The 26,748-nt window shown below is 38.1% G+C and overlaps 1 protein-coding gene across 4 annotated transcripts in view; it reads right to left on the bottom strand.

Moving 5' to 3' along the window:
* Rap1gds1 (Rap1 GTPase-GDP dissociation stimulator 1) overlaps positions 1-26,748 on the bottom strand; it is a 112,497-nt gene that overhangs the window by 33,517 nt on the left and 52,232 nt on the right. For 2 of the 4 annotated variants that reach the window (XM_075981238.1, XM_075981235.1), the window contains exons 4-5: positions 26,034-26,159; positions 6,296-6,442 (exon numbers count right to left, since the gene is read on the bottom strand). In XM_075981238.1, the coding sequence (XP_075837353.1) occupies positions 6,296-6,442; positions 26,034-26,159 (273 nt within the window). The remainder of the gene's footprint in view (positions 1-6,295; positions 6,443-26,033; positions 26,160-26,748) is intronic. The other 2 variants (XM_075981236.1, XM_075981237.1) reach the window with 1 other exon arrangement.

Raw genomic sequence — 26,748 nt, 5'->3', positions numbered from 1 at the left:
TGGAAATACTTTTCCCCGTAGACTGACATAACATAAAACATCTTGAGGCAACCCTTAGCTACGCAAGTGAAAGATTTGTATGATTAAAAACTCTACCACCTTGAGGATGAAACTATCTCTCATGCTTATAGATCTCAGGATTAGTAGGAGTAATATAGTATAAACTAATTTTTTTTTACCAAAAATAAACTATAGATTTAATGCAATCCCCATCAAAATTCCAACGCAACTTTTCACAGATCTTGAAAGGACAGTTTCAGCTTCATATGGAAACAAAAAAACGTAGGTTAGCTAAAACAATTCTGAATAATAAAAGAAATGTTGGCATTATCATTCTCTAATTTCAAGTTGTGCTACGGGGCTATAGTAATAAAAACTGCCATACTGGCATATAAACAGACTTGTTGATCAGTGGAATCAAATTGAAGACCCAGATATAAATCCACATGCATGTGGACACCTGATTTTTGATAAAGAAGGCAGAAATGCACACTGAAAAAGACAGCTATACCAGGCTTTTTCTTTTCTTTTTTTCTTTCCCCAAACAGATTCTTTATTCACTAACCAATAAAAGAACACATATACAAAAGGACCTCCCACACCAACAAGTGTTCCGGAAGCTTTGCATACTGGGTTCTCTAGAAGATCATATTTCTGTACATTTATTGTTTTGACTATTATGCAGTAAGGGGACATTCTTTTCTGGTCCACTCTATTTTTGTTTTCTCTATGCTTCTTGTACCTTGATAGACATCTCCTTCTATAGGTTAGGGAAATTTTCTTTTATGATTTTGTTAAAAATATTTTCTGTGCCTCTGACCTGGGTTTCTTTTCCTTCCTCCATTCCTATTATTTTTAGATTTGGGCTTTTCATAGTGTCCCAGATTTCCTGGATGTTTTGTACAGGTGGTTTTTAGATTTAGCATTTTCTTTGACGAAGGTTATCTATTTCTTCAATAGTATCTTCAAGGCCTGAGAGTCAGTCTTCCACCTCCTGTATTCGGGTGCTGGGGTTTAATTCTGAGGTTTCTGTTTGAGATACTCAAACTTTCATTTCCAGATTTCCTTTAGTTTGGGTTTTCTTTGAGTCTATTTCCACTTTAAGGTCTTAAATGGCTTTATTCATTTACTTTCATTGTTTGTGTTTACATAGATTTTTTAAAGAATTTTTTCATTTCCTCTTTAAGGACCTTTATCATATTAATAAAGGCTATTTTAAGATCTTCTTCTGCTTCAAATATATTGCAATACTCAGGGCCTGCTGTGGTAGGGTTGCTGGGATTGTCCTGGCTGTAACTGATTGATCATGCTTTATGCTGGCATCTAAGCATGTGCGTTTGGGAACACTGTGATTCTAGGTGCTGACTTCTGGTCTTCTCTTTGTTGGGGATGTGCTTTGTTCCTTGCTTTCTGGTGCCCCCTCTGGTTCTTAGGAGCATGTGGTGGCTGTGTGGTGCTTGGCAGAGAATTCTTTTGGACTCCTGGTAAAATGTGTCTAGCTATTGGGTGGTGACACTTAGGAATGGGGATGGGCTAGAGGAAGAAGAAAGCAGGTATCTGCTTAGTTCTCTAGGAATGAGGCAAAGAGTAAAGGGAGGTCAGACAATAACGTCTGCTACAGAACTAGAGATGAGAATGGGTTACTGGACTTGGAGAAATGGAAGGAGAGGTGAAGACCTGCAGTTAGCCTTGTGCTTTGTGACCAGATTGGCCTGTAGGGAGTTGGGGACCGTGACAAAGCGATGAGTGGGGTAAAGGGAGCTTAGAGAGAAAGGTCTGGGTGGCCCACTGGAGATGGCAGTGCAGAGAAAGGGGAAGTCGTGCAGGTGGTCTGCTATTTTTGTTTGTGTTTCCATTTTTAGTTACTTACTCATATTTATGCAAGCAGTCTTCTAATTAAAAGTCCAACTTGGGAATTCTTAGGTTTTGTGAAGATGAGGGGGGAAAAGAAATCAGAAAACCAACTATGCCACTTAAAAGTTTCATAATAATGAAAATCTTGAAAATAACATCCAATGGACTTGACTGTCTTAAATTCAAACTTTAGGCAAATACAGGAAAAAAAAAACCCCAGACTAGAGAATACAAATCCACACAACCTTTGCTGCTTCATTGACCTCAGCTAACAGTGTGTGTGTGTATGTGTGTGTGCATTAGCATTACAATACTAAATGTCCAGTCATAACTACAAGAACAGCCTAGACTCCAACAAGGCCAACAAAGTATAATAAAATGCAAACTTAAAATATGAATTAAAAACACAAAGTAAAAGTACCCAACCATTTTGTTTTACTATGATAAATTTTAAAACTTTTACATGCAAAAGTTGATGTTCTAGTGGGTAAAGTTGAGTATTTATGCCAAAGCTTGGCTACATGGGATTAACAACACAACACTTGTTAATAAAAAGGCATATGTAGCAGAACCTCATCAATTTCACCTGATCCAGCATAGGGATTCAAAAGCTCTGTTGCACAGTAAGGAGACAGAATTTTTTTAACGACAAAACAGAAAGTAGGTAGTTAATAAAGAAAAACAGTCAGCAAAACAAAGAGAATAGAGATCCCTAAGGTACCTTCACATACTAGAACATTCCCTAACACACTAGAACATTTCAACTTGACAATTTGGGATTTAAAAGACATAAACTTAAAAGTATATGATCTGTTTCTTTATTAACATAGGGGAAATTTAGAGACTACACTTAATGTGGTACACGGGAAGATCCAATCTTACATTCTGAGTTATTTTTTGTCCTATGTTTATATACATACATACATACATTATATATATATATATATATATATATATATATATATATATATATATATATATATATATATATAAATAATCTAGTATGAAGAAAATATATAAAAATGCTAGTTAATTCAACTTTGGAAGTAATGCCTCACATGGAAGAAGAACTTTTCTAAACATCTAGCATTTAGGAACGATTCCTGGGTTCTCAAAGAGCATCAAAATACAGGGATAAACACAGCTTGGGACAGAATGTGTTTTAGTACTATTCCTTATTTTTATCTCTATTTTAATGGAGAAGAAAGAGAAGCTAATCCAACTTACTGAAAAGCTAATCTAAGCTACTAGATTAGACTCATTATGGAAATGAACTTCATGATAAAAAGAAACTGTGGGTTTGGAAGGGGTATAGAGAGTTTGCTCTGACCAGATTCATCACTTAGGGATGTGTAGAGTCGTGAGCTAAGCAATACTCTTAGTGTGTGCTAGGTAGGTTTGGTCAAGTTGCCTGAAGGTAGAGTCTTTAGAAGAGGGAGCTCCACTGAGAAAATGCATCAGATTTGCTGGTAATATTTCTATGATTAATGATTGCTTGATGGAGTAGGGCCCAGTCCACTGTGGTTAATGCCATCCCTAAGCAGATGGCCTGGGTTTTATGAAGTAATAAGCCGAGCAAGCCATTAAGCAGCATTCCTCCATGGTCCTTGCTTGAGTTCCTTTCTCAGCTTCCATCAGTGATGTGTCTTTTGATTGATTTTAGTTTGAAGTCTATTTTGTTAGATATTAGAACAGCTACACCAGTTTGTTTCTTGGGTCCATTTGATTGGAAAATTTTTTCCCAACCCTTTACTCTGAGGTGATGTCTGTCTTTGTGTTTCTTGAAATCAACAGAAGGATGGATTCCGTTTTCATATCCAATCTGTTAGCCAGTGTCTTTTTATTGGTGAGTTGAGTCTATTTATATTAAGGGATATTAATGATCAGTGATTGCTAGTTCCTGTTACTGTAATTTTTATTGTTGGTAATGTTATTGTCAGTGTCTTTCCTTATTTGTGATTTGCTGCTGTGAGATCATCTATTGTCTGTTTTTGTGGATGTAGCTAACTTCCTTGGGTTGGAGTTTTCCTTCTAGTACTTTGTTGTAGGGCTGGGTTTGTGGCTAGGCATTGGTTAAATCTGGTTGTCATGGAATATCTTGTTTTGTCTGTCTATGGTGACTGGAAATTTTTCTGAGTAGTCTAGACTGGCATCTGTAGTCTCTTAATGTCTGCACATGCTTGACCAGGACCCTCTGGCTTTCATTGTTTTCACTGAGAAGTCAGGTATAATTCTGATAGGTGTACCTTTATATGTTACTTGGCCTTTTTCCTTTAAATCTCTAAATAATCTTTCTTTATTCTGTATGTTTGGTGTTTAGATTATTATGCAGTGAGGGATTTTTTTTTTTTTGGTCCAGTCTATTTTGTATTCTGTAAGCTTCTTATATCTTCATAGGGGTATCTTTCTTTAGGTTGGGAAAGTTTTCTTCTATAACTTTGTTGAATATATTTTCTGTGCTTTTGAGTTGAACTTCTTATCCTTATTCTATCCCTATTATTCTTAGGTTTGGTCTTTTCACGGTGTCCTTTATTTCCTGGATATTTTGTGTTAAGCTTTTGTTAAATTTAACGTTTTCTTTTGACTGATGAGTCTATTTCCTCTATTGTATCTTCAGCCCTTGGGACTCTTCCATCTCTTGTATTCTGCTGTTTATGCTTGCACTTATGGTTCCTGATTATTTTCCCATATTTTCTGTTTCTGGAAGTCCCTGGATTGTGTTTGTTTTATTGTCTCTATTTCAGTTTTCAAGTCTTTAATCATTTCTTTCACCTGTTTGATTGCTTTTTCTTGGTTTCTTTTAACGGACTTGTTGATTTCTTCTAGCTTTTTGTTTCTTTGAGAGAATTTTTCATTCTTCCCTTCTTTAAGAGCCTCAAACATTCTCCTAAAGCTATATTTTAGGTCATTTTCTTCTGCTTCACCTCTATTGGGGTGTTCAAGCCTTGTTATTTTAGAGCCACTAGTTTATGTTGGTGTCATGTTGCTTGTTGTGGTGTTGAGTGTGTTCTTCCAGTGTTTACTCATCTTTTCCTCTGATTGATGTAGCTGGGGTCGTGTCTCTGGTGATCACTCTTCCACTCTTGGAACTGGTGGATCCAGGGCTCAGATGGTTGTTCCTCGTAATGGAGTTGGGGCCATGGCTCCAGTCAAGCCAGAGGTCACTCGTTAGTCCTGGAGGTTGTTCTGCAATCCCGAAGGTCGGTCAGGCCTGCTCCCATGGAGATCAGAGGTTGCTGGCTCAGGCCTGCTCTGATGGAGGTCTCTAGCTGGGCCTAGTCTGATGGACGTTAGTGGCTCGAGTCCAGTCCCACATATGTCACTGGCTCAGGCCTGTTCCCTTCGAGGTTGCTCCCTCTGTACCTGTGCTGGTTCACACCTCCTCCAGGGGAGGTTCCTCCTACATTTATTCTTTTTTTTTCTTTTCTTTTTTTTTTTTTTATTTTCGAGACAGGATTTTTCTGTAGTTTTTGGTGCCTGTCCTGGAACTAGCTCTTGTAGACCAGGCTGGCCTCGAACTCGCAGAGACCCGCCTGCCTCTGACTCCCCAGTGCTGGGATTAAAGGCGTGTGCCACCACTGCCCCGGCTCCTACATTTTATTCTTAAATGCAGTTATTAACCCTTCAATAATATACCCAAGGAATTATATTCCCTTTACACCAGATTGCCTCTGGACAGAATCTCCAACTACTGATTTTATTAATGAAAATTTTAGGTGACATTAAAGCATCCAGTACCCGTATACTAGATAAGCAAAGAAACTATAGACACAAATAGTATAATACAGGTAGTTTTTGTATACTACATCACCAGAGGAACTATATAGACCCAAATACTATAATACAGGTAGTCTTTAGATACTACATCACCAGAGGAATGACACCAGACCAAACACTATCCGACAGGTGGTCTTTGATGTAAAATCGTTGATTTAAGATTTTTAACTTTGGGCATGATACGGATTTAGGAGGATCTAGCAGAACTTGACATGTGGTTTTGCCCAAGCCAGAGATATGCAGCATGACTCTTTTGTGATGCCACAGTCTTCACCATCTATGTGACCACGGGTAAAATAAGCGGTACTTCAAGGTGTAATTAGAATAAATTAATTTCCATCTAAAAACAATGTTAGTTGAAAACTACTCCTGGTACTTAAAGTAATGAGTGTGAGCCTACTTTAACACTATTTCTTTTTAAACTGTTCAGAGCAAGAAATTTTAAACCATACTGGCCATTTGATTTTCAGGGTTAACACGAGCAAACCTTCCAAGTTCCACTCTGTACCCCATTGTGTAGTTTTCAAACGCTGTAAAGTGAATTCTTAATTTTATGCATCACTTACGAATCTGTTCAGTTTTCAAATATCTGTTGTATATTATAGTCAAGAAAAAAATCTTTGAACTTCCCCCACAGATAAAGCAAGTGTTCAGTGTTGTTTACCATTCTCATTGCTATAGTTCATCAGCATGCCACAAAAGACAGTCAAGAGCTTCTGATTGGCGGGATCTGTTATACTGCACAGGGACCTTAAATGGTCAATTACAATCTGTGCACCACCTGCTTGGTCAACTGCACTTCTGCCCTCATCTGTAAAACAAAGAATTAAATTAAAAATAAAATAAAATAAAGGAAACGGACCTTACAATTTCAAATACAAAACATAATACTGTTAGTTATCCCTTATTTAATAATTTGAAAATAAACCTAAGCAGGGTGATTAAATGTCTTGTTGAAAATAAGACAGAAGGAAAACAAAACAAATAAACATGAACATGGGGGTGGGATGGGGCACAGACGATCACTTTCTAGGAGGAAAACAAAGAGTACCCTCACTGGGCTAAGATGGGAGCTTAAAGAACTTCTGACTGTCTGCAGATGGCGAGAAAACTCAATCTCCTCTTTCAGGATGAAATTGTTAAAGATTTTTTTAAAAAGCAGGAATAAAATAATCTTCTGACAGGACAGGGTTTCTAAGGAAGAGAAGCCGGGGCCTTACACACAGGAGACAGGAGTTCTATCACTGAGCCATGTCCACAGCCTCCTAAGTAGTATTAACTGGTGACAGTGTTCGTTACTACACTTGGAAAGCAATACATATATCCTCCTATGAGTGTTTTTCAAAGTCTGTTGTCAAAGAAAGTGGCTAAGAACACTAGTATAATTCTAGGTTACCATACACAATTACTGGATACCAGTGCTAGGGTCCTGCAGCTTTTTCTATCATATTTTCACTCTTGATTTGCACTCTATTTTTCCTGATCTTCTCTCTTCTAGCTTACACCATCACATTTCAGTTTTGAAATGCTGGGAAAACACACTTGTGAGCTTACACAAACGCCTTTCAGCTGTTGAAACACGCAAACCGCTTTCGGAGACTTCCCAACCGTGGAACACAGGAAGGCAAAGGGATGTGTGCCCTTTAGAGCCTGACCACGTCCTATAAAAAGACAGTCTGCCGAACAGTGCTGTCCATAGTACACAATCATGATGGCAACATATGGAAGCCACTTTAAAAAGTAAAATAAGGCAAGAAATACGTTTTACTGTGCTTTTATTTAACCAAATGTCTAAACTATTATCATTCTAACATGCAATCGATGTTATTAGTGAAATATTTTATATTCTACAACAAATTTCCTGAATCTAAGAGTATTTTACCCTAGAGCTACCTCTCTAACCACACTTCAATAGTTCAGGAGCTAAAGTGGTGACTTGATGTGATAATGGATGGCTCAGCTGTGAGAACCAAAGGGTAAACACCGGAAGCACCTCCCAAAGGAGCGGTTGCTAAGAAGCTCCTCAATGAAAGATTTTTAGTTTTCTACTAAAAAAAGCAACGGACTAGGGCCAAATATTTATTTATATGTGATGCTCAATCGCCTGATGATATGAAACTTAATTTCTTTTGGCATAGTCATATACACACACTCAACACACTAACTTCATAATTAAAAAATGAAGGAAAGAGGATAAAATGAAAATAATTTTATGTATTTAACTTCATACCATGTCCTAATAAGTTATACTTTTATACAGATGCACAACTACGCCCTATGCTAAACAGCTAAGACTCCAAAAAATTATATACCTACCAAGTAACTAGTCAGAGAAACTTGCTGAGAATGTTGTATTCTCAGAAATTTAAGTTCCAGGGCTGGGGAGATTGTTCAGTGGATAAAATACTCACCAAGCAGTTTAAAGCCTGGATTTAGATTCCCAGAGCCCACATATATGTTAGATGGGCATAGCAGCCCATCTGCAATTCCAGCACTTAGAAGGTAGGAACACAGGATTCCCCAGGACAAGCTGGCTACCTACACTAGCCCATATACGTCAGCTTTGGGTACAAGTGAGAGACCCTGCCTCAGTGAATAAGGTACAGAGCAGTAAGAGAAGACACTTAACACCAACCTCAGGCCTCCTCTTGAACACATACACAATCTCTCTCTCTTTCTCTCTCTCTCTCTCTCTCTCTCTCTCTCTCTCTCTCTCTCTCTCTCTCTCTCTCACACACACACACACACACACACACACACACACACACACACACCTTTACTTTTTAGCCAGGTATGGTGCACACTTGTAGGCTAGCATTTAGGAGGTTGAGGCAGAAGGACTGCAAGTTCTGGCTAGCCTGCGGCACAGATCAAGATTGTCTAAACAAATAACAAATGTCATTTCCAGTAACAGAAAATATGCAAAAACGAGTCAATATATATGTGATGGTATTTTAGAAAATTAAAAGTTGAAAATCTAAACATTCACTTTTATGGATATACAGCATATCCGAACCTAAAGTTGATAAAACTTCAGTTGCTGAGTGTGAGCTTTCAAAATATAAATTGTGAATGCCCACGAAATTTTTAAAAATTAGAATAAGCCTTAGTTTCCTGGTACACAAAGCTATGTTGAGCCCATTTAATTAATTCTGAGACAGGGCCTCACTGTAGCTCAGGCTGGTGGGGTGCTCACTCTATAACCAACATTGGCCTTGAGATCCTATTCCTAAAACAAATGACAGCACGTGCTGGTGAGGATGCGGGTAAAGTGAAACACTTATTCACGCTGGTGGGAGGGCAAACTTTACAGCTATTAGAGCTAATACAGAAATCGGTGCAGAGATTCCTCAAGCCCCAGCTATACCACTCTAGGACTTCTATCTAAAGCACTCTGCGTGTTAATACTGAGAGATACTTGCTCATCCATGTTTATCCCTGGCCAATTCTTTTTTAAAAATTTTTAATTATTTTTCTCTTATACAATATATCCCAACCACAGCTTCCCCTCCCTCCACTCCTCCTAGTTTCCCCCACCATCCCCCATGAACCACCCCCATCCTTCCCCAGAAAAGAGCAGATCTCCCAGAGACATCAACTGAACCCAGCACAACAAGGTACATTAAGACAGAGGAAAACCCCTCACACTAGGACTCCAGGAAGGCCACACCTCCTAACCTCCTACACCTATCCAAACTATTCCATCAGCTGGGACCAAGTATGCAAATGCCCACGACTGTGGGACCCTCTCATCCAAACCACCACAGCCAGATAGCCAGCAAGCCTCAGGGATGTCCTGTGCCTACCTCCCCAGTGTTGGGAATACAAGACAACACTCTCATTGCTTTAGAAAGGAAACAACTACCTCCCTAGCTCCACAGAGTTTCTTTCACACATTCAGTTCCCTTGATGATAAAAGCATTGCCTTATTCACTCTGCAAGGGAGGGGGACTCCAACTCTGTAACCGCTGTGTGTGCACACAACAGACCAAAGGTGGCAGAGCACAAATGTACAGACTTCTGAAGTTACCGACAACCAGAGTAAAAGCTAAGCACAGAGAAACTGCATGCAAATACCTATGGTTCTGGTTTCCGAGCTAAGAACATGGTGATTGGCAAATGAAGAAATCATAAGTTTTGCTTTTATTTTAACTCACTTTTGGCATAAGGAAGTTATCATGATTAAATATTGCCAAATGGAACTTGAAAAGTCGGAACGCTAGCTAATTCAATGTTCTCTTATTAAGTGTCTTTTGGAGAAGTATTTTCCTCTTCCATTTAATTTAGAAAGGATGATAGCACTTTATTCGTTGTTGATTTTGAGGTAGCACAGGCTGTGATACCCACAACCCTCTCGTCTCGGCACTGCCGATCCTGGAGCTACATTCATGTGCCACCAAGCCTAGTGGGAACAGTGTGACAGGACTGTTTGATTCTCAGCATCAATTGATAAATCTTCTAGTTTAGAAGATTCATTTCTGTAAGTTATCATCATCCAACAGCAGTCTAAAATGTACACAAAGCACAAAGTTACCAAAGTATTAATTCACATCTAATTAGCTCAGAGCATAAAGTGACAAGTCACAATAACATGATTTACATGAAAATTCAGCTGGGTGCAGCAGAAGGTGTGCACAATTCAGGAGATGGGAGACAGAGGCAGGGCTACCCAAGCCACACCACAAATACTTCCTGTTTCATAGAAAAAAACAAAAGACATGAAGAAAACAATCATCGCTACATTTTTACCACCTATTACTAGACATGGGATGGGGGGATGCAATTTCCAACCATTGGAACTATTTCCAGATCAGTTATAGATAACAGTAAAAGAAGAAATTGAGATGGTTTCCTTTAAACAGAAGGAAGACACTTCAGTTAAGAGAAACTGTCATAAACTAAGGTCTCTGGAGAACTGAAGAAAACACTGGAAACCCTATGTCTATTCCTCACTGTCAAAAGGCATTTCTTTTTCTTTGCTAAAATACAAAATGTTCAGAATTTCAGTAAGAATTTAACATTTGAAATTGTTATCACTAAGGTAATGATTTATTAAGTAATAAAATACAGTCTCCATATGTTGATAAGCTTGCTGTAGGCAGCATTTCAACACCTGTCTGTCTGCTGGTCTGGGAGGGGAGCAGGAGGAGTTACACTGAGCCACAATGCTTCTTGCTTCTTTTTCTCCTGCTGTGTCCACCTCTGTAGTGCATGTACAGAAAGAACCTAACATGTGTTGTGTGTGTCTCCTAAAGGGAAACCAACCCTCAAATTTGTTCCTTTTACTTTCTTACCACTAATCGTTATAATTCAAATTCTGTTTATTTTTAAAAGTAATTCTTCCAAGACAAAATCATCCTAAATTACTCACAAATTCTTTTTTCAAGGAAAACAAGGAGTGACTTTTTATGATGAGTCAGGAAAAATTATACCAACTATAAATAAATTTTGTGTGTGCTGTTTCTCAGAAAAACCGAATAAATGCTTGATGTCAAACTAAGCCCTACCTAGTTTATTCATATTAACCTGACCTGACTACTACCAGGAGAGCAGCAAGAACATGAAGACAATCCCTATGACACAGCGCATCACCAATTGCTAATGGCTGCAGAGAAAGCAGGCACCCTTGGGAAAGTCCTCCAGCACAGGCATTCTGAGACCCAGGAGACAACACACCATTAGGTGGGTGTGAACTGGGACTCAGTTGATGGAAGGCAGTGGTTCTCAATCTTCCTAATGTTATGGCCCTCGTGTGTGGTGACCCAACCATAAAATTAATTCACTGCTAATTCCTAATTGTAATTTTGCCACTATTATGAATCACAATGTAAATATCTTATATGATCTGTAGGATATCTAATATGACACACCGTTAAAGGGTCATTCAGCTCCCACAGGGATCACGACCCATGGGGTTGAGAACTTCAGATGAAAGGGAACAGAAGAAAGCCAGTTCAATTCTTAACTATATTAGACTTGACCTGTATTCCATACTAACAATCCAGTATATAAGAAAGTACGTTCGTTTCCAGAGACTAAATGCTATCCACAAGAGTAAGAGGGTAAGGAAACAAAGAACAGCTCGGGTGTCAGGAAGCAGCTGGGAAGAGGGCAGTTTCAAGAATAAGCCTTTCGTTTAGAAGACAGAGCTAGTCAGATTGGACACAAAACAGAAGCAAGCCTCTACAGTCACCTACTTGAAGCAGAAGACTGAACAGTATTTAAAGGGCAGGTAAAGTTGTACCATACAAGCACTAAACAAATGAAAATTAATCTCTATACTGTCAGAAATATCACATATTAAAACATGAATTATGATCACAACTAAAAAAGGGACATAATACAATAAGGATTAATCCAAAACAGATAAGCATCTAATAACTGAAAAAAACCCAAAGCTTCAAAATATATATAGCAAAAACTGACAGAACTTAGGAGACACAGACAGGCGCTCACTGCCTAGCCCTGATCAAGTACAATGGACATAAACAAAAGTTTGAAAAGGCCTGGCTGTCAGTTTGAAGTAGACATAGTAGTTAGTAAACGAAATAAAGGTTGCAAATGGATTTAAACTGGTAAGTTTGATATTTGTATATAATCAAGAAACCATTACATGCCTGGAGGTGGTTAGTGCAGGCCTTTAATCCCAGCACTCAGGAAGCAGAGCCAGGTGGATCTGTGTGTTCAAGGCCAGCCTGTTCTACAAGAGTTAGTTCCAGGACAGGTTCCAAAGCTACAGAGATTGCTTATGTCTGTTGGCAGGCCGCCTCTCCTTTGGGCTCTGGTCCTAGGAACCAGTTTTCCGTCAGGACTGATTAGTTGGCCTTTTCTAGAAACGAATTCCTATGTTATATATGCCTTTATGTCTGGCTTCTTCTGAGTCCGAGGATTGCAAGCGCCATCTGTGTTTGTTTTAGTATTGTCACAGATCATCTGAGATGGGGCAATGTATAATGATAAGAGGTTGCTTTTGGCTCAGAATTCTGAAAGTCTAAAGCACAGTAACAGCATCTGATCAGCATCTTCTAGGGCCTTCCAGGGATGCTGGGAAGCAAAGAAACAAGCATGAAGGAGAGACAGGGAAGAGAGATGAGATACTCTAACAGTTTACTCCTGAAATAACCAACCTTCATGTTTATTTACAAGTACGGTATACACTTACTGCACATTAGAACATTTTAAAGAATAAAGTGAAGAGATCCTAGGCACTGCAGACAAGGAGAATTACAGGTCCATGTATGAAGTAAATGCATCCAAACGCTCACCTGATTTATTCCCAAGCTATCCAAATCTTTTAAAAAGTTCCAGCCCCATTACACTGCAAATGTAGTATACATTACATAATTACTTTACAAATAGCCCAATGGTACAAATTACATGATTTTAAAGTCCAGGGCTAAAAAAATAAGAGTTTAGAATGAAGATATTACAAATAACTATGGAGGAAGCGTTTTATAACTCAGAAATGAAAAGACAATAGGGCCACTGTGCAAGAATGATGCAAATGGATGGCCTCACTCTAAAATTCACCTTTTTTATCTAGAGGGTTCGTTGTCAATCAATTTTAACATCAGAAGCAAGTTTCTGAAAAAACAGTAATGATTTTCACTTACTTATGAATTTAAGAAATACATGTCAATCAGAAAACAAATTCTTTTCCTTATTGCAAAGAATTATATAGTATTGGACCTAAATAAGATGAAATTATATGGATATATTTCTTTTTATCCCTCCTTTTAGTGAAAATCTATTTTTTCTCATATAATATATATCATGATTCTGGTTTTCTCTCCCTCTACTTTTCCCATATCCTCTCGGTCTTCCCACCCATCCGGATCAACTCCCTTATTGACTCTCATGAGAAAACAAGCAGGCTTTTAAGGGATGATAATAATAAAAAGAAACACAATATAATAAAACTAAAACTAACTGGAATGGACAGGACAAAGAGATGGAGAAGAGCCGGAGAGAAGGCACAAGCATCAGACTTTGCACTCTCAGGAATCCTGTAGAAACACTGAACTGGAGCCATTAATACATACTCAGAGGACCTGTGAATAATAGTGCCTCCGTCACTGCGAGTTCATATGAACTAGACAGTCTTGCTAACATGGTGTCCTCTGTACCTTCTGGCTTATACCCTTTCTTTCTCCTCTCTCACGGGGTTCCCTGAGCCCCAATGGGAGGGATTTGATGGAGACATGCCAGTTAGGGTGGAGTGTTCCAAGTTCTCCTACCCTCTGCGTTGTGCGGGTCTCTGAATGTGCTTCTCTGATGACGGCTGGCAAGGCACTGATCTGTGAGTACAGCAGAATGTCATGAGGAGTCATTTTATTGCTACAGCTTTTTGTGTTTACACAGTAATGTTAAGTGTTATCCTAGGTCCCTGGGCTATCTAGTCTCAAGTTCTTATCATCCAACATCTGAGTTCCATCTGGAGGAGTGGGTCTCAAGTCAAGTCAGACATGGTTGGTCACTTCTACAAGCTTTGTACCATCATTGAGCTAGGATACCTTCCAGGCAGGACACAAACAGCTTGTGGCTGGTTTGGTATTTGCTTTTTTTTTTTTAAAAAAAAATATTACCTAGCAGAATACCTTCCTGTCCCAAAGACGCTGGAACACAGGGTGAAGGCTCTAGGTAGGCACTAACTTGACTGCTACATTTTCAGTGAGATGTTGAAGTGCTGTCTTCAGTAATGAGGCTTCTCTGTCAGTTTGCGGATAGCACCTACAGTCTTGGCAACAAGCTATTTGGTCTTATCTTTGTTGGGGTGTGTGTTCTTTTTCTTTGGTTTTTGTTGCCCTCTCTGGTTCTTAGGAGGGGGTGGTGGTTATAAGGTGCTTGGTAGGGATTCTTCTGGGGTCCTGATAGGTATGTCCACTGGGGACTCCTGGTAAAATGTGGTTCTAGGTATTGGGTGGTGACACTTAGGAATGGGTGTTGTGGGAGGTCCTCCCACTCCTCCAACCTATAGCCGGAGAGATACCAGCCCATTGGGGCGTGGTCTCTCTCCCTTTAAAAAAGCGGCCACTTCCCTCTTCTCACTCTCTTCACTTCCTGCTCCGCTGGCGACTAGATTCCTTTCCTGGTTGCGTAGAGGGCTGTTGCCTGGGACAGTGATCTGTAAGTTTTTTCCCCTTTAAATAAATACCACCCTATTAATCATAATCCCAAACTGGTGTGGCATTGTTTGTGATTTATGCCTTCAAATGGGGATGGGCTAGGAGGAAGGGGACTGCAGGGGTCCACAGGAATAAGAAAAGAAGGTATTTCACCAGGATCTGCTTAGTCCCCTGGGAGTGGGGACAGAGATTGAGAAAGGGCCACAGCAGAAGGTCTCCTACAGAGCTGGGATTCGAATGGGAACTGGTATTGAGGAATAAAGAAGAGGTGAAGATCTGCAGTTAGCTAACTTGCTTCCTTGGTCAGAGTGACCTGTGGGTTCCTAGGGAGTGGCTGCTGATGTTTAGGGCTGGGATAAAACAGTATGTGGGGTCAAGGTAGTTGGCTGGGGGTAGGAGAGGAAGACCACTGCAGGTATGCTGCAGTGTTGGGGATGAGCCTGGGGAACTGGATTTGCAGGAGCTGAGTGAGGGTTAGTTAGCCTACCTGCCTCCCTCAATGATGATTCTTAACCCGTCCAGATCAAACTATCTTTTCATTTCTTACTGGCATGTTAGAAGATATTGCTGTGTCCAGCTCAATTTCATTTCACTTTAAATATGAGAAAAAAAACAGTTGTCAGAAATAAAATGAACAATCCTCACTTCTGTCACGCCAATAAGTTGGGGCAAACCGAAAGGGGGATAAACAGTATTCATTATGGCTGACTAAGACTGAAGTAAGAGCTGTACAAATGCCTTCATTCTTACTCTTCATCCTAGGAAAGGAAGACAATACCCAGGGCAATTATAAGGGTGATATAATTCCAGTTTTCATCATCTATACCCTTTTTGGGGCAGAAGAAATAGTATATAGTCATAGTTATCCATCTGAAAATTTGAGAGGTATACCTACTTTTTTTTTACTGTACTAGTAACAGTTAAACCATCAAATTTTTATCTAAACTACTTTAATTATTACTAAGAATTTTATTAAATCAAAACATCCTTTGTTTCCTCAATAAAGCAAACAATGTTTACATATACTTCTATACTGAGAAAATGTCAAGGACAAAGGATCAAATAAAGCTAAGTAAGCATGCCTATATACATAGTTTTAAAGGAAGCTTTTTAAAAATATAATGTTTTCCTTCCTCATACGATTTTTCTTCATCTTCATTCAATTGCGCAGTATTTTTGTAATTTATAACAGTTTGAACAAATGCTCTTTTAAGATTAACTTTTAGAAAAATTTTCAGGACATACATATTCCTATATTCTCATTTGGAGGGTTCAGGCAGAGGCTTAGGTGTACTTATTTAATGAGAGTATTTCTATGTCCATAACAACTTCTACAAATACAGTAGTTACAGAGACAGTGGACCAGAGACATGGTTGTTAAGTCAACGTTATCACTAATGGAGTTGCTGATCCTGAACACTGAACTCTCAAGATTCAGTCTCTGCATCTGCAATATTTGGCAGGGATTAGTTAGACCATGTCGAAAATCTCTATTTTTAAAAAGATTGATCTACTTTGTTTTATGGGAGGATATCATCAGTATGTATTATATAAATGTTTGGATGCTTCAAATAAAATATTAGGAATAAGTAAGTTCTGAAAGACCAACTTCTAAGCAGTATATTCTGTGGGAGGTATCCCCTCACTTTCCTGGGAGGGTCAGTGTTTTTGTTTTTCTATGGGGGCTTCAATAGCATGAATGAATAAGGGGAAGGGGCTACTCTATGCACCAACTCCTAACTACCTATAGGGCAGTGACCAAATATCAGTTTAGTCTGTGGCGCAGTAAGCTGACACATAAAATTATAAAGATTATTTATTTTTTATATGTGTGTGTTTTATAACATTCACCATGCCTGTGTGTGCCAAATGAGGGTGCCAGATGCCCTGGAACTGAAGTTGGACTACTGTGAGCTGCCGTGTGGGTGCTGGTAACTGAATCTCAGCAGAGAAAAAGTGAGAACAAGCAGGAGTAACAAGAAAGCCCAGAGGAAGAAAGCAAGTTCTGCCCTTTCAGCATGGGCAAACCGGTGCTCCACCCTCCGGGAGACACAGCTCCACCCAGAGGCCACCCTATACATGTGTCTTTGATGATGACAGTGCTTCTGATTTCAATCTGACTCAGTGGAGATTAATTTTTCTGTTTATAGAAGGCTGAGGAAAAACAGGAAGCTTCAACAGGTTCTGTCTTCTTTAGTTTAGTGTCCTACCTTTGGTGCTGTGATTCTAATGATTGTGAGGAGTGACTAACCCTCAGCTGGACTTTAGATGAATGTCCTATAAATGACAAAGAAGCATCCTCCCACAGAGGAAGTCCAGTCTGCGGTGGCAGCGCATCTGTAGCCCCAGTGTGGAGGGGGCTGAGGCAGGAAGATGTCGGGCTTGAAGCCAGCCTGGGCTACCTTATAGAGACAACCCATCTCATCCTCCCCAACCAAATTCTAGATTTCATACTTCCACAGTATAAATGTATTTTCTCAACCCATAATTTTTTCAAGTATAATCTTTATTATGTGACTAATATCCTCAAAAGAAGGAGGGAGAACACATAGTGTTGTTAAAAAAAATGGGTCTTTCATACACTTGAAGACACTGGCAGTCAATGAGCTGAATCACTCAGAGAGGTGTCAGTTCTGTGAACCACAGACTCTGTCGTTGTGAACTGCATGTTTATGAAGGATTTTTTTCTACCCCTCTTACAACATATACTACTATTTAATTTCACCAAGTACAAAGGAAACTATATTTTCCTGAGTCCATAACAGACATACCTATATTGTTTTTAAAGACATGTCATAGATATTTATGAATTCTACTAGGGAAGAAAATTGCCAAACACTGAATTTTTAGGGTCGAAAGGCATGCTCAAATTTCTGTTTAAGCTTTCAAATAAAGAAAAACTACCGAACATATTAACATCATTTTTCAAATTCAAAAAGCAGGGTTTTTTTTCATGTTCCAGGTGCAGGTAGCATCCATTAAAAACTAGATACAAAAGCAAAAGTTATAAATAATATTCCATTAGTGGAATTATAAAAATGAATCATGAGGATAAAACCATGATGATCATTAAATACTCACATGAAAAGCAAAAACTTGCATTTTGTGGCATATTATATTCAGATTAAAGTGATGCCTTTATGTAGGGATATATCAAAGTTTTCATGTATTTATGCATATAATACCAGATCAGGACAAGAAGAAAAGAGGTAAACTCATGCCCCTAAGCTCTGGTACCGCAGATGCAGTTTAAAATGAGGTCACAGCAGGGCTTCCGGTGGGTACATCAAAGCTGTGCCTACTGGGATTAATACTCACTCTGAACACTGCAAGCCTCATATTAGTTACAACTATTTAATAATTCTTTCTAAAAAAAAATTCTTCACATAAACAGATGACTTACAAAATGACATTATTTAAAACAACAGAGGACAGTATGTATTAATTGGTTTTCAACAAGCAGAGTGGGAAATCTGTATTTAAGTTGAGACTTCAGCTTTAGCAGGTAAAATGAAAGTGGTAAAAAGAGCGAAAACACAAACTCCTTTTCCTAGGGCTTTAGAAAGCAACTTCCCTACATCACCTAAATCTTGCAGGAGATGTCAAGCTAATAACCATCAGACATTTTCACTCTGGCACAAGAAAGCAACCTGGCATCCAAGGCTCAAAAACAGCAAGAGCGAAGAACATACGTGGTTTCATATTGGCTTCCCCCACCCCAATCATCGATTTTTGTCGTAGGCAGAACTTTCACCAGGCCAGTCCCCCTGTCACATCTGTAAAACTACAAACACTTGCTCAAAAACATCTTACTTCACCTCTTTGCTGACATGCTGCTCTTTATAACAGTGCTACCTGGAGTTTAATCAAGCATGGACAAACACCCTCGTTTATTTTGATATGTTTATTAACAGTAAAAATTCTCTCAGCTTGTGTTTCTCACCATTTTAATGACCAGGAATTTCAGAGTGTAACAAAACAGTTACTGAAATATTTAATACTATTTAAACCTGGTACAATCCTAATCAGGAACTGACCAAATGTTCAATGCCCTAGTCTCTCCCTTCACATTAAAATTTATCTGCCGCATAACAGCTGGCCTGAGAAACAGCTCCCTAAACCCGTCCCACATCCTCTTCCACATCCACGCTGCGTGATGCTGTGAAAGGGAAAAAATCAGCTGCAGATACACTGAGGGTTTGTTTTGTTTTAATTCTGGTTATACCTTAAAATAACGGGGGTGGAGGAGAGAGAGAGAGAGAGAGAGAGAGAGAGAGAGAGAGAGAGAGAGAGAGAGAGAGAGAGAGAGAGAACACTAGCTTCCATTCCAAGAAACAAGAATGTTGGTCATAGAAGAACAGGAGAGTATGCATACCTCCTGGACATGGGGCAGTTTTAAGCTTTTTATATAAGTATGTAGAGACTCACAGGAAGCTACCAGAGATACAGACACACACACACAGGAATGGGTACACACACATGCAGACATGCACGTATGTACACACTCACACAAATGAAAAACAATCCCTCCAATGCCCCCAAACCACAGCAAGTTCTTGTAGAATACTTCTTCCTGTGTCCCAGGGGGATATCACATGATTCAGGCATAACATTCCTATCAGGAAATCAACACTGGTAAAAATCTAAGGATTCTACATTTAGACTTTATTACATTTAATGTAGTGTGTACACACACAGATCTACGTCATTTATCTCTGGGTAGATTTGTGTGATAATATTATTACAATGTTTTTGGTACTCATTTTTAATGCAAATTAGATTTTTTAGCAAACAGGCAATGGATGTAATACACAAAGACAAACTTGTTTTTTTTCTGCCTAGAGACTACAATCTGGACATATCACACAAAGTACCTTAGTTTAAAGCTAAACCAGTAGAAAACAAGTCAAAATTTATTCAAAGTTTTAAATTACATAATTGAGGTAACCACCAAAACTTAACATATCTGGGCTATATTTCTCAAATAAAACTGATCACACTAAGCACACAGTATTATTTCCTGGACTCTGTCAAAGGTGACACAGAGTCATTAGATGGAGCACATGAGCAGACTCTGCAGAACCATCATCAGGAACCAGATTAACACCAGCCAGCATTTTTACATGTGCTTACTAAGTGCACATGGGATTAACCTAGTAACTCCCTGCTAGAAATTTGACTCAAAGGTCTGTTTCAAAATTATAACATTCCTCTTTAGTGTAAGAATCATATGAGCCAAATTTTTGTTCCCTGTGGCTGCCAAGAGGCTCATGTTTAATTCTCACATATCAAGTGTATTCCTGCTTTCTACAGGGTTTTCCTTTGCCTTTCTTTGTAAGCTTCCTGTCATTTATATCTTTATTATAAATATACAGTATATGTCAATGCATATACTATATTAGGTTGCATTATTGCTTACAGTATATGTCAATGCATATACTATATTAGGTTGCATTATTGCTTAGCAAATTACAACAGTATTTATTTGCTTTGCATAATAGTTTATAATATATGTTCTAATTCATATATAAACCTTATTTGGAGATGGAAGGTGAGACAGTGCCTCCCTGTGTAGTCCTGGCTCTCCTGGAACTTGCTTTATAGACCAGGCTGGCTTTGAACTCACAGATCTTCTTGCCTCTGCCTCAGAAGTGCGGAGCGCAAAGGTTATGTCCCACTACAACTAATTATAAATCCTATTTAATTCATGAAACAAGTGAAATCAGATATATTAAAGGGCAATGTAGTAAATGACTCAGCTGAAATTATATATCTATTTACTTTATCTGCCTTCCAGGGGCATATTAAACTTTTGTATACTTATGTATCGTTTTTAAATAATTCTCCTTACCTAGAATGCACTATTGGACCTATTTAAAAACAGTGGGACTCGTGCTCTCTCTCATCGTCGCCGTGGGAAATACTCAACACATACTTAGTATGTTCTGTAATCAGCCTCAAGGTGTCTACTTTTGCTCATGTTATTTTTCTCTATCATATTTACACCATGGCTCTTTTTCATCCATGTTTTCTAGAGCTTAAAAGAACTATAAGATAGCATCTACTGAAATCCACACAGGACATCTTTATGAAGTATGTCATGTAAAAAAAGTCCTAATAAAAATCTAAAAGTTTCACTGCAAATGTTATCCATTCTTGTATAAATGACATACTTTGATAGTAAGTTGAGTTTTAAGATAAGACAAACTGATTAAAGTTGAAGAATCTTATTTGTATGCTACTAGCTGATAGTTCTATTTCTTCTAAAAGTAAATATTGAAGAAGAAGAAAAGGCAACAAAACCCTCTAACATTGTAACCAAATTGTGGGGAACAGTGCTGTCTAGTTTCTGATCAGCATATGATGGTACCTGCTCAATGGGTTTCCGGAGCAAGTGAGATGGGAAAAAAGTGCTTCCTCAGAGTCTGCCTTTACAGAGAGATTGAGACATGGGACCCTCTTGTAGAAAGGGAACTGTATAAAAATGTATCTTACAGACATGAAAGAATTGTCTGGGTTTGAATAATGCTATCTTTAAAGCACTGTGCCCTCCTCTATTACTTTTAACTTTGTAACAGCAAGTAGCTGCCAGCTGAGGTAAGTGTTACAAGAACAGGATGTGTTTGGCTTGATATTTAGTTAAGCCAGCAAAGATCCCGAACTCTTTATCTAGAGTAAGGGTCTGCAGGGGGTGAGAACGTGTATTGGGAAGCATAAAGAGAACAATGGGGGCTTTCATAATGATCATGATATATTCCTTAAAGTAAAAAATAGAAGCCAATAATAAAACTGTTCATGTAACCCTGGTTAAAAAAAAAACAAAACTCTGTTTAAATATAAATAAAAATGGCTTGAGCTACTCAGGACCACTTGAGTACAATCCACTTGGTGGTCAGAAGTTTTCCTTCCACCAGCTTCCATTTCCTGCCTCAAGACCCAGAACCCGAGCTGAGACTGGATCCCAGCAACAAATAATCTAATTGATCACGGACATAAATATTTCCAAGGGCCAGCATAAATAACTCTATTTGACAGAGCTGGTGTAAATATTGATTACCTGCATAATTTCAAAGCATTTCTACCCTATATTCATCTAACCAACTTTCAGAATAAAACATTTCTACCTATTATTATTTCTCTGCATTTGCAGTTAAAATGAGATTATTTGGTCTGAATATAAAAATAATATAACAGTGGAGCAGGGGAGATGGCCTAGTAAGCAAGAGGTCCTGATTGCCAATCCCCAAGGCCCACTGAAAAAGCAGAGCATGGCTACAGGTGCCTGTGACTCTGGCATTGTGGGATGGAGACAGCTGGATGCTGGCAGCTCACTGCCTAACAAGCCTAGTCTAAACAGCAAGAATTTGGTTCAGGAAGAAAAACTGTCTCAAGGTAATCAGGATCCCTGTAGAGAAAAACACCTAAAGTCTACCTCTGCACATTTATATGTATGCTACACGCCCCTATCTACACATCAGTCAGTCATGTAACACATTAAGAATCATTAACATACAAATGGATACATGTGTGTATTTGACTAATTTTTTGGTATACTTGAAGTTGATTAAATAAGCAGTATTTATTTCACTTTGCAAACAATACCTTTGGCAAGCCTGAATTCTAACTCATTTTGGCTATTTCATTCATTCAGGAAGTGGGACTATAATTTTCTGTGTTAGTGAGGCTGTACATCATGTAAGACTCTTAAATATGCTTAACATTATAATAGGATTATATAATAGCAAGTACTGTTTTATTACTATATAGCATATTTAATTTTAAATTTTGATTAATGTGTTAATCTTGCTCTTTATATAAAAAGGATATGTATTTAATATTATATAATCAATTTCTGCTAGCCCCTAGTCATATCTTTTAACTAGCATATCAAATGCTACTTCCTGAACTCAAGCAATAATATCAACAAACAGCAACTCAAGTCTCCAATAACCAATGTATCCCTGACAAATGCAGATGAGACATTACTGTGGACCTTGAGAGCTGTAGGAATACACAATCACATCAGAAATTTTAAATATTTGTAGTTCTATATAAATGTAAAGAAGCAATGGAAATAAGGAATGTTACAAAAAAATCCAAGTAAGGCAATCATTCTCTTAGATTTTAAATATCAGCCTTGAAGGAGCTGTGCACACATTTCTGAAATATACTACTACTTTTCTGTTTAAAACAGCATTCTTGAGCAGGTTCTAAAATGCACACAGCTTTGCTGATCTCCTTCTGAACTGAAGTATAATTTTTCCGTCTTCTTTAAAAGATGTCAAACTTCTCAAAAATGGTTACTCTGGCACACAAATTTTAAAATGTTGCTTGCATCAAAAGTCTATTTGGATGCTTTGAAAAAAGAATCCATAATGAAATGCCTTGGAGGCTATATGGAAGGAACAATCTCAACAATTTTAAGTGAGAAATGTTCCCATTTGGTGTTTTTTTTTTTCCCACTTCCACATACAAAAGGGAGATGGATTCAAAAGGTTCATCCGTTTGTTAGACGTGTCGGCTGTTTCCTGGTGTGGGGTTACATAAGGACGTTTCTTTCCATTTAGGGAGAGCACCTATAATGGGAACTGACAAGGCTGGGACTAAATCTGAAGCCTGACCTACTTCTTTGTTAGAGTTCCATGAATTTTATGGTTATTTCTTTCAAATAAGCTGTTAGCTAAGGTATGTTAACAAATGTCTATCACACGTGCGTGTGCGTGCACACACACACACACACACACACACACACACACCTCAGTTTTTCTCCAACAGTGAGTTGCTTACAGTAACCTCTGTAAATGCTGGTTTCCCATCTACCGCACACCTACTACTGCCCTGAATACTAAAAACATATTCATCTGGAGCACCTAATACAACTCACCTAATTGGTCTGACAGGTTAAATTTGGTAACTTTAAAATATGCTGTATTTTAAAGAAGCATGTCTCTGAAATTTACTAATATGTAATATTTTCTGTTCTCTCTCAAAAAAAGGATCATTTTCTTAATAAAGGGGGAATGATTGGTTAGGTAAAATAGAAGCCATTATAATCTTTTTCGGGGAACCCTTTCAGGTTTCTTAAAATTCTAATTATCACAAATTAAAAAATAATCACTGCATTTCAAATAAATTCACAAATAATTAAATAGTACTGAATTATACTCTCATAACTTAGAATTTAAGTGTAAACCCTAGTTTTTCTAGAATAATTCTGGAGGAAGCACTAAGAAGTTGGCATAAATTTAATTTAAAATAAAAGAATTAGAAGGTAGGCAAACACAGTACAACGAATACATTGTCACATGATTTACAGTACTAAATCACTTATGTTTATTTTGGAAGACGGCCACCTTCATTTTTCTTAGCCAGTGCTGAGCAGTCACGATATTCAGTTATCGATTTAAGTATAATTTCCACTAAAGTCCTCAAAGGATGAAGTAGTTACAAATGTTTCTACATAAATGAAAAACATTAATGTCACAGCCTGAAGCATGCCAGTAAAATGTTCTACCTTCTATTACACAAGACAAAGGAACAGACTGTATATACTATCACAGTGAACTCCAGTTCTATCAGACTACAGCCTTATTATTTTGACATTTTCCACCCTGACTTCAAGGTTCTTTAGAATTCACAGGAAATAAATGACGGTGTGTGCATAGAAACCATAGGAGAGCCAGGCGAGAGATCCCAGAGCATCTTCAACTTCGTCATTACAAAGTGAAACTCCAGGACAAAAGAGTCACAATAGGAAATAACTCCCATGTTTGAAGGAAAAAATTATTCAAGAATAATTAAGCTGAATAATTTCAGAATACTTCTGGAAGCTTTAAATTCTTCAGCACACACACAAGAGTAGGAATGCAAACCCCGAAACACAGCCCTCCGCAGGTGCATAACCCATCCTGTAGCTGCCACTGTGTGCCGCTTGTCTTCCTGAGTATGGATAAAATAATTTCTATTTAAATGAATAATTTTTGAGAGCTGAGGTCACAATCTACGGTGCCAAATAAAAGCCACACACACGTGCACACACACACATGCATATATACACACACACAAACATGCACACACACACACACGCTGCAAAATTACAAACACGAAGAACTAGCGTTTTGTAAATAAAGCTAATGCCTTAAGATACAGAGAATAAGAACAGAGCAGAACACACGAAACTTCATATGCAACATCAAGGATTGGAAAATGGAAGCTAAATTTGACTTTAAGATGTCCTGGACATCATCACACACAATAAAGAGCAATGAACGCAAATAACGGGGCTAATGCTACAGAACAATTACAGCTAATAACTAGGGTTTCTTTCTGTTCTGCAATAAATGTGTATATACTTTCACTCTATCTGCTTCATAGATATAAATCACATTTTATAGCAGTCTCTGTTATATATTTTAAAAAGCCAAATATTTAGTGTTCACAGTAAAATACAACTAACTCACTTGAGGAATGGACTCAACAGGGAAAATGTGGCAAAATTACGCCAGCTGTAGAAATATAACTGAATTTTTAGGTGGTATAAATTTGAATAAGTATTTGGTTTTCTGTTTCAGAAAATAAAAATCTATGGAAAACTGAAATATGCCTAGTTAATTTTAATATACCGAAAGTCTCTGGTTTTGTCTGTTGAAGTAAGTGCTTGCTGTATAGATCAGGTTGGCCTTGAACTCATGAACCTCCTGCCTCTGTCACGACATCCAGCTTTAAACTCAGAGGATTCCTGCCTATGTGAGACGAGAAGTAGAAACTGCAGTTGCTTGCAGTAACTCAGCACACAGATTCTTGCTCACTCTGTCTAGAACTGTGCTCCAGGAAGTGGTAAGGATGGCGATGACGTAACAAACTGGAATGGAGCCAGTGCAAATGCAGTGGGCCTCTCTAGCTTTAGAGATGATGGTTTTTATGAATGGTTTTATTGAATGGCGATTCATTAAACTTTAAGTATTTTCATTTTAGATAATACTTCGTAAGGCCTAATTTAAAGATGTGTAAGTGGATTTTTACTAAACGTAAATGTCTCAGTTTTAGTAATGTATTTTACTTAGGAAATACCTCCTGTGAAAACAGGGTAATTTACTTCCTATAATGTCAGAGTTAGAAAGTTGGGTCATCATATTCTTATCAGTTCTGCAATATAAGCAGAGCCAAAGATTACTGGCCCATCTAGAAAACTCAGTCCTAACAACAAATTGAAACTAATCTGAAAATCATAATTAAAAAAAAAAATGACAGACGTATTCCCACGGTCTTAACACTTACGGCTATCGTAGCATATGTTTCCTAGCGCCCTGCCAGTCTGAAGCAGCACTTCCTGGTCTTTGCTATTTAACAGCTGCACCAGTGGTGAAATCAATCCGGCATCTACACATGGAATTCGCATAAATTCTGAAAAGGAGAGACACACTTAATTAGACTGTGAAAGATACGTATTTTACATACATCATCTCCCATAATAAAATAAACACGTACTATTGAAATATTCAAAGCAAACTATTTGAAGAGCACATTTCTGTTCAAAAGTCCACTGCTACAACACCATTATACACCTGATGAGGGAAACAAGTGCACAAAAATGAACAGTATTGTATTATCCATTGTTGTCGGTCTCCACCACAAACCAATAGTATCTTTAATTAACTTTTATCACAGCTAAAGCTGTCACTGTCTTCTGAGAATGACTGGTGTGTTTAGAAACAGTATGTGGTGGTGGGTGTGTTCTTCCAGAGAACGTGATAATGAAAGGACAGATAGGCTATAAACCAAGCTATCAAACAGTCCAATTATTACTCTAGGCACTCTGAAAGTTCAAAGTTAAAAACAAATGTTCCAATGAATCATTTTTAAAGGTTTTCAATTGCTAAGGCCTAGAGGAATCCTGAATTCCTCATCTCTATTCTTATTCTTTATTAACACCCATTTTAAGGGTCACTCATCTCTGCTCTTTTTACATGTACACATTCACAGGTCTAGCCAG

Source organism: Microtus pennsylvanicus, chromosome 7, assembly GCF_037038515.1.
Source record: "Microtus pennsylvanicus isolate mMicPen1 chromosome 7, mMicPen1.hap1, whole genome shotgun sequence".
Classification (NCBI taxonomy): domain Eukaryota; kingdom Metazoa; phylum Chordata; class Mammalia; order Rodentia; family Cricetidae; genus Microtus; species Microtus pennsylvanicus.
Note: the sequence above shows the minus strand (reverse complement) of the source record. Positions and strands in the feature narration are given on the sequence as shown.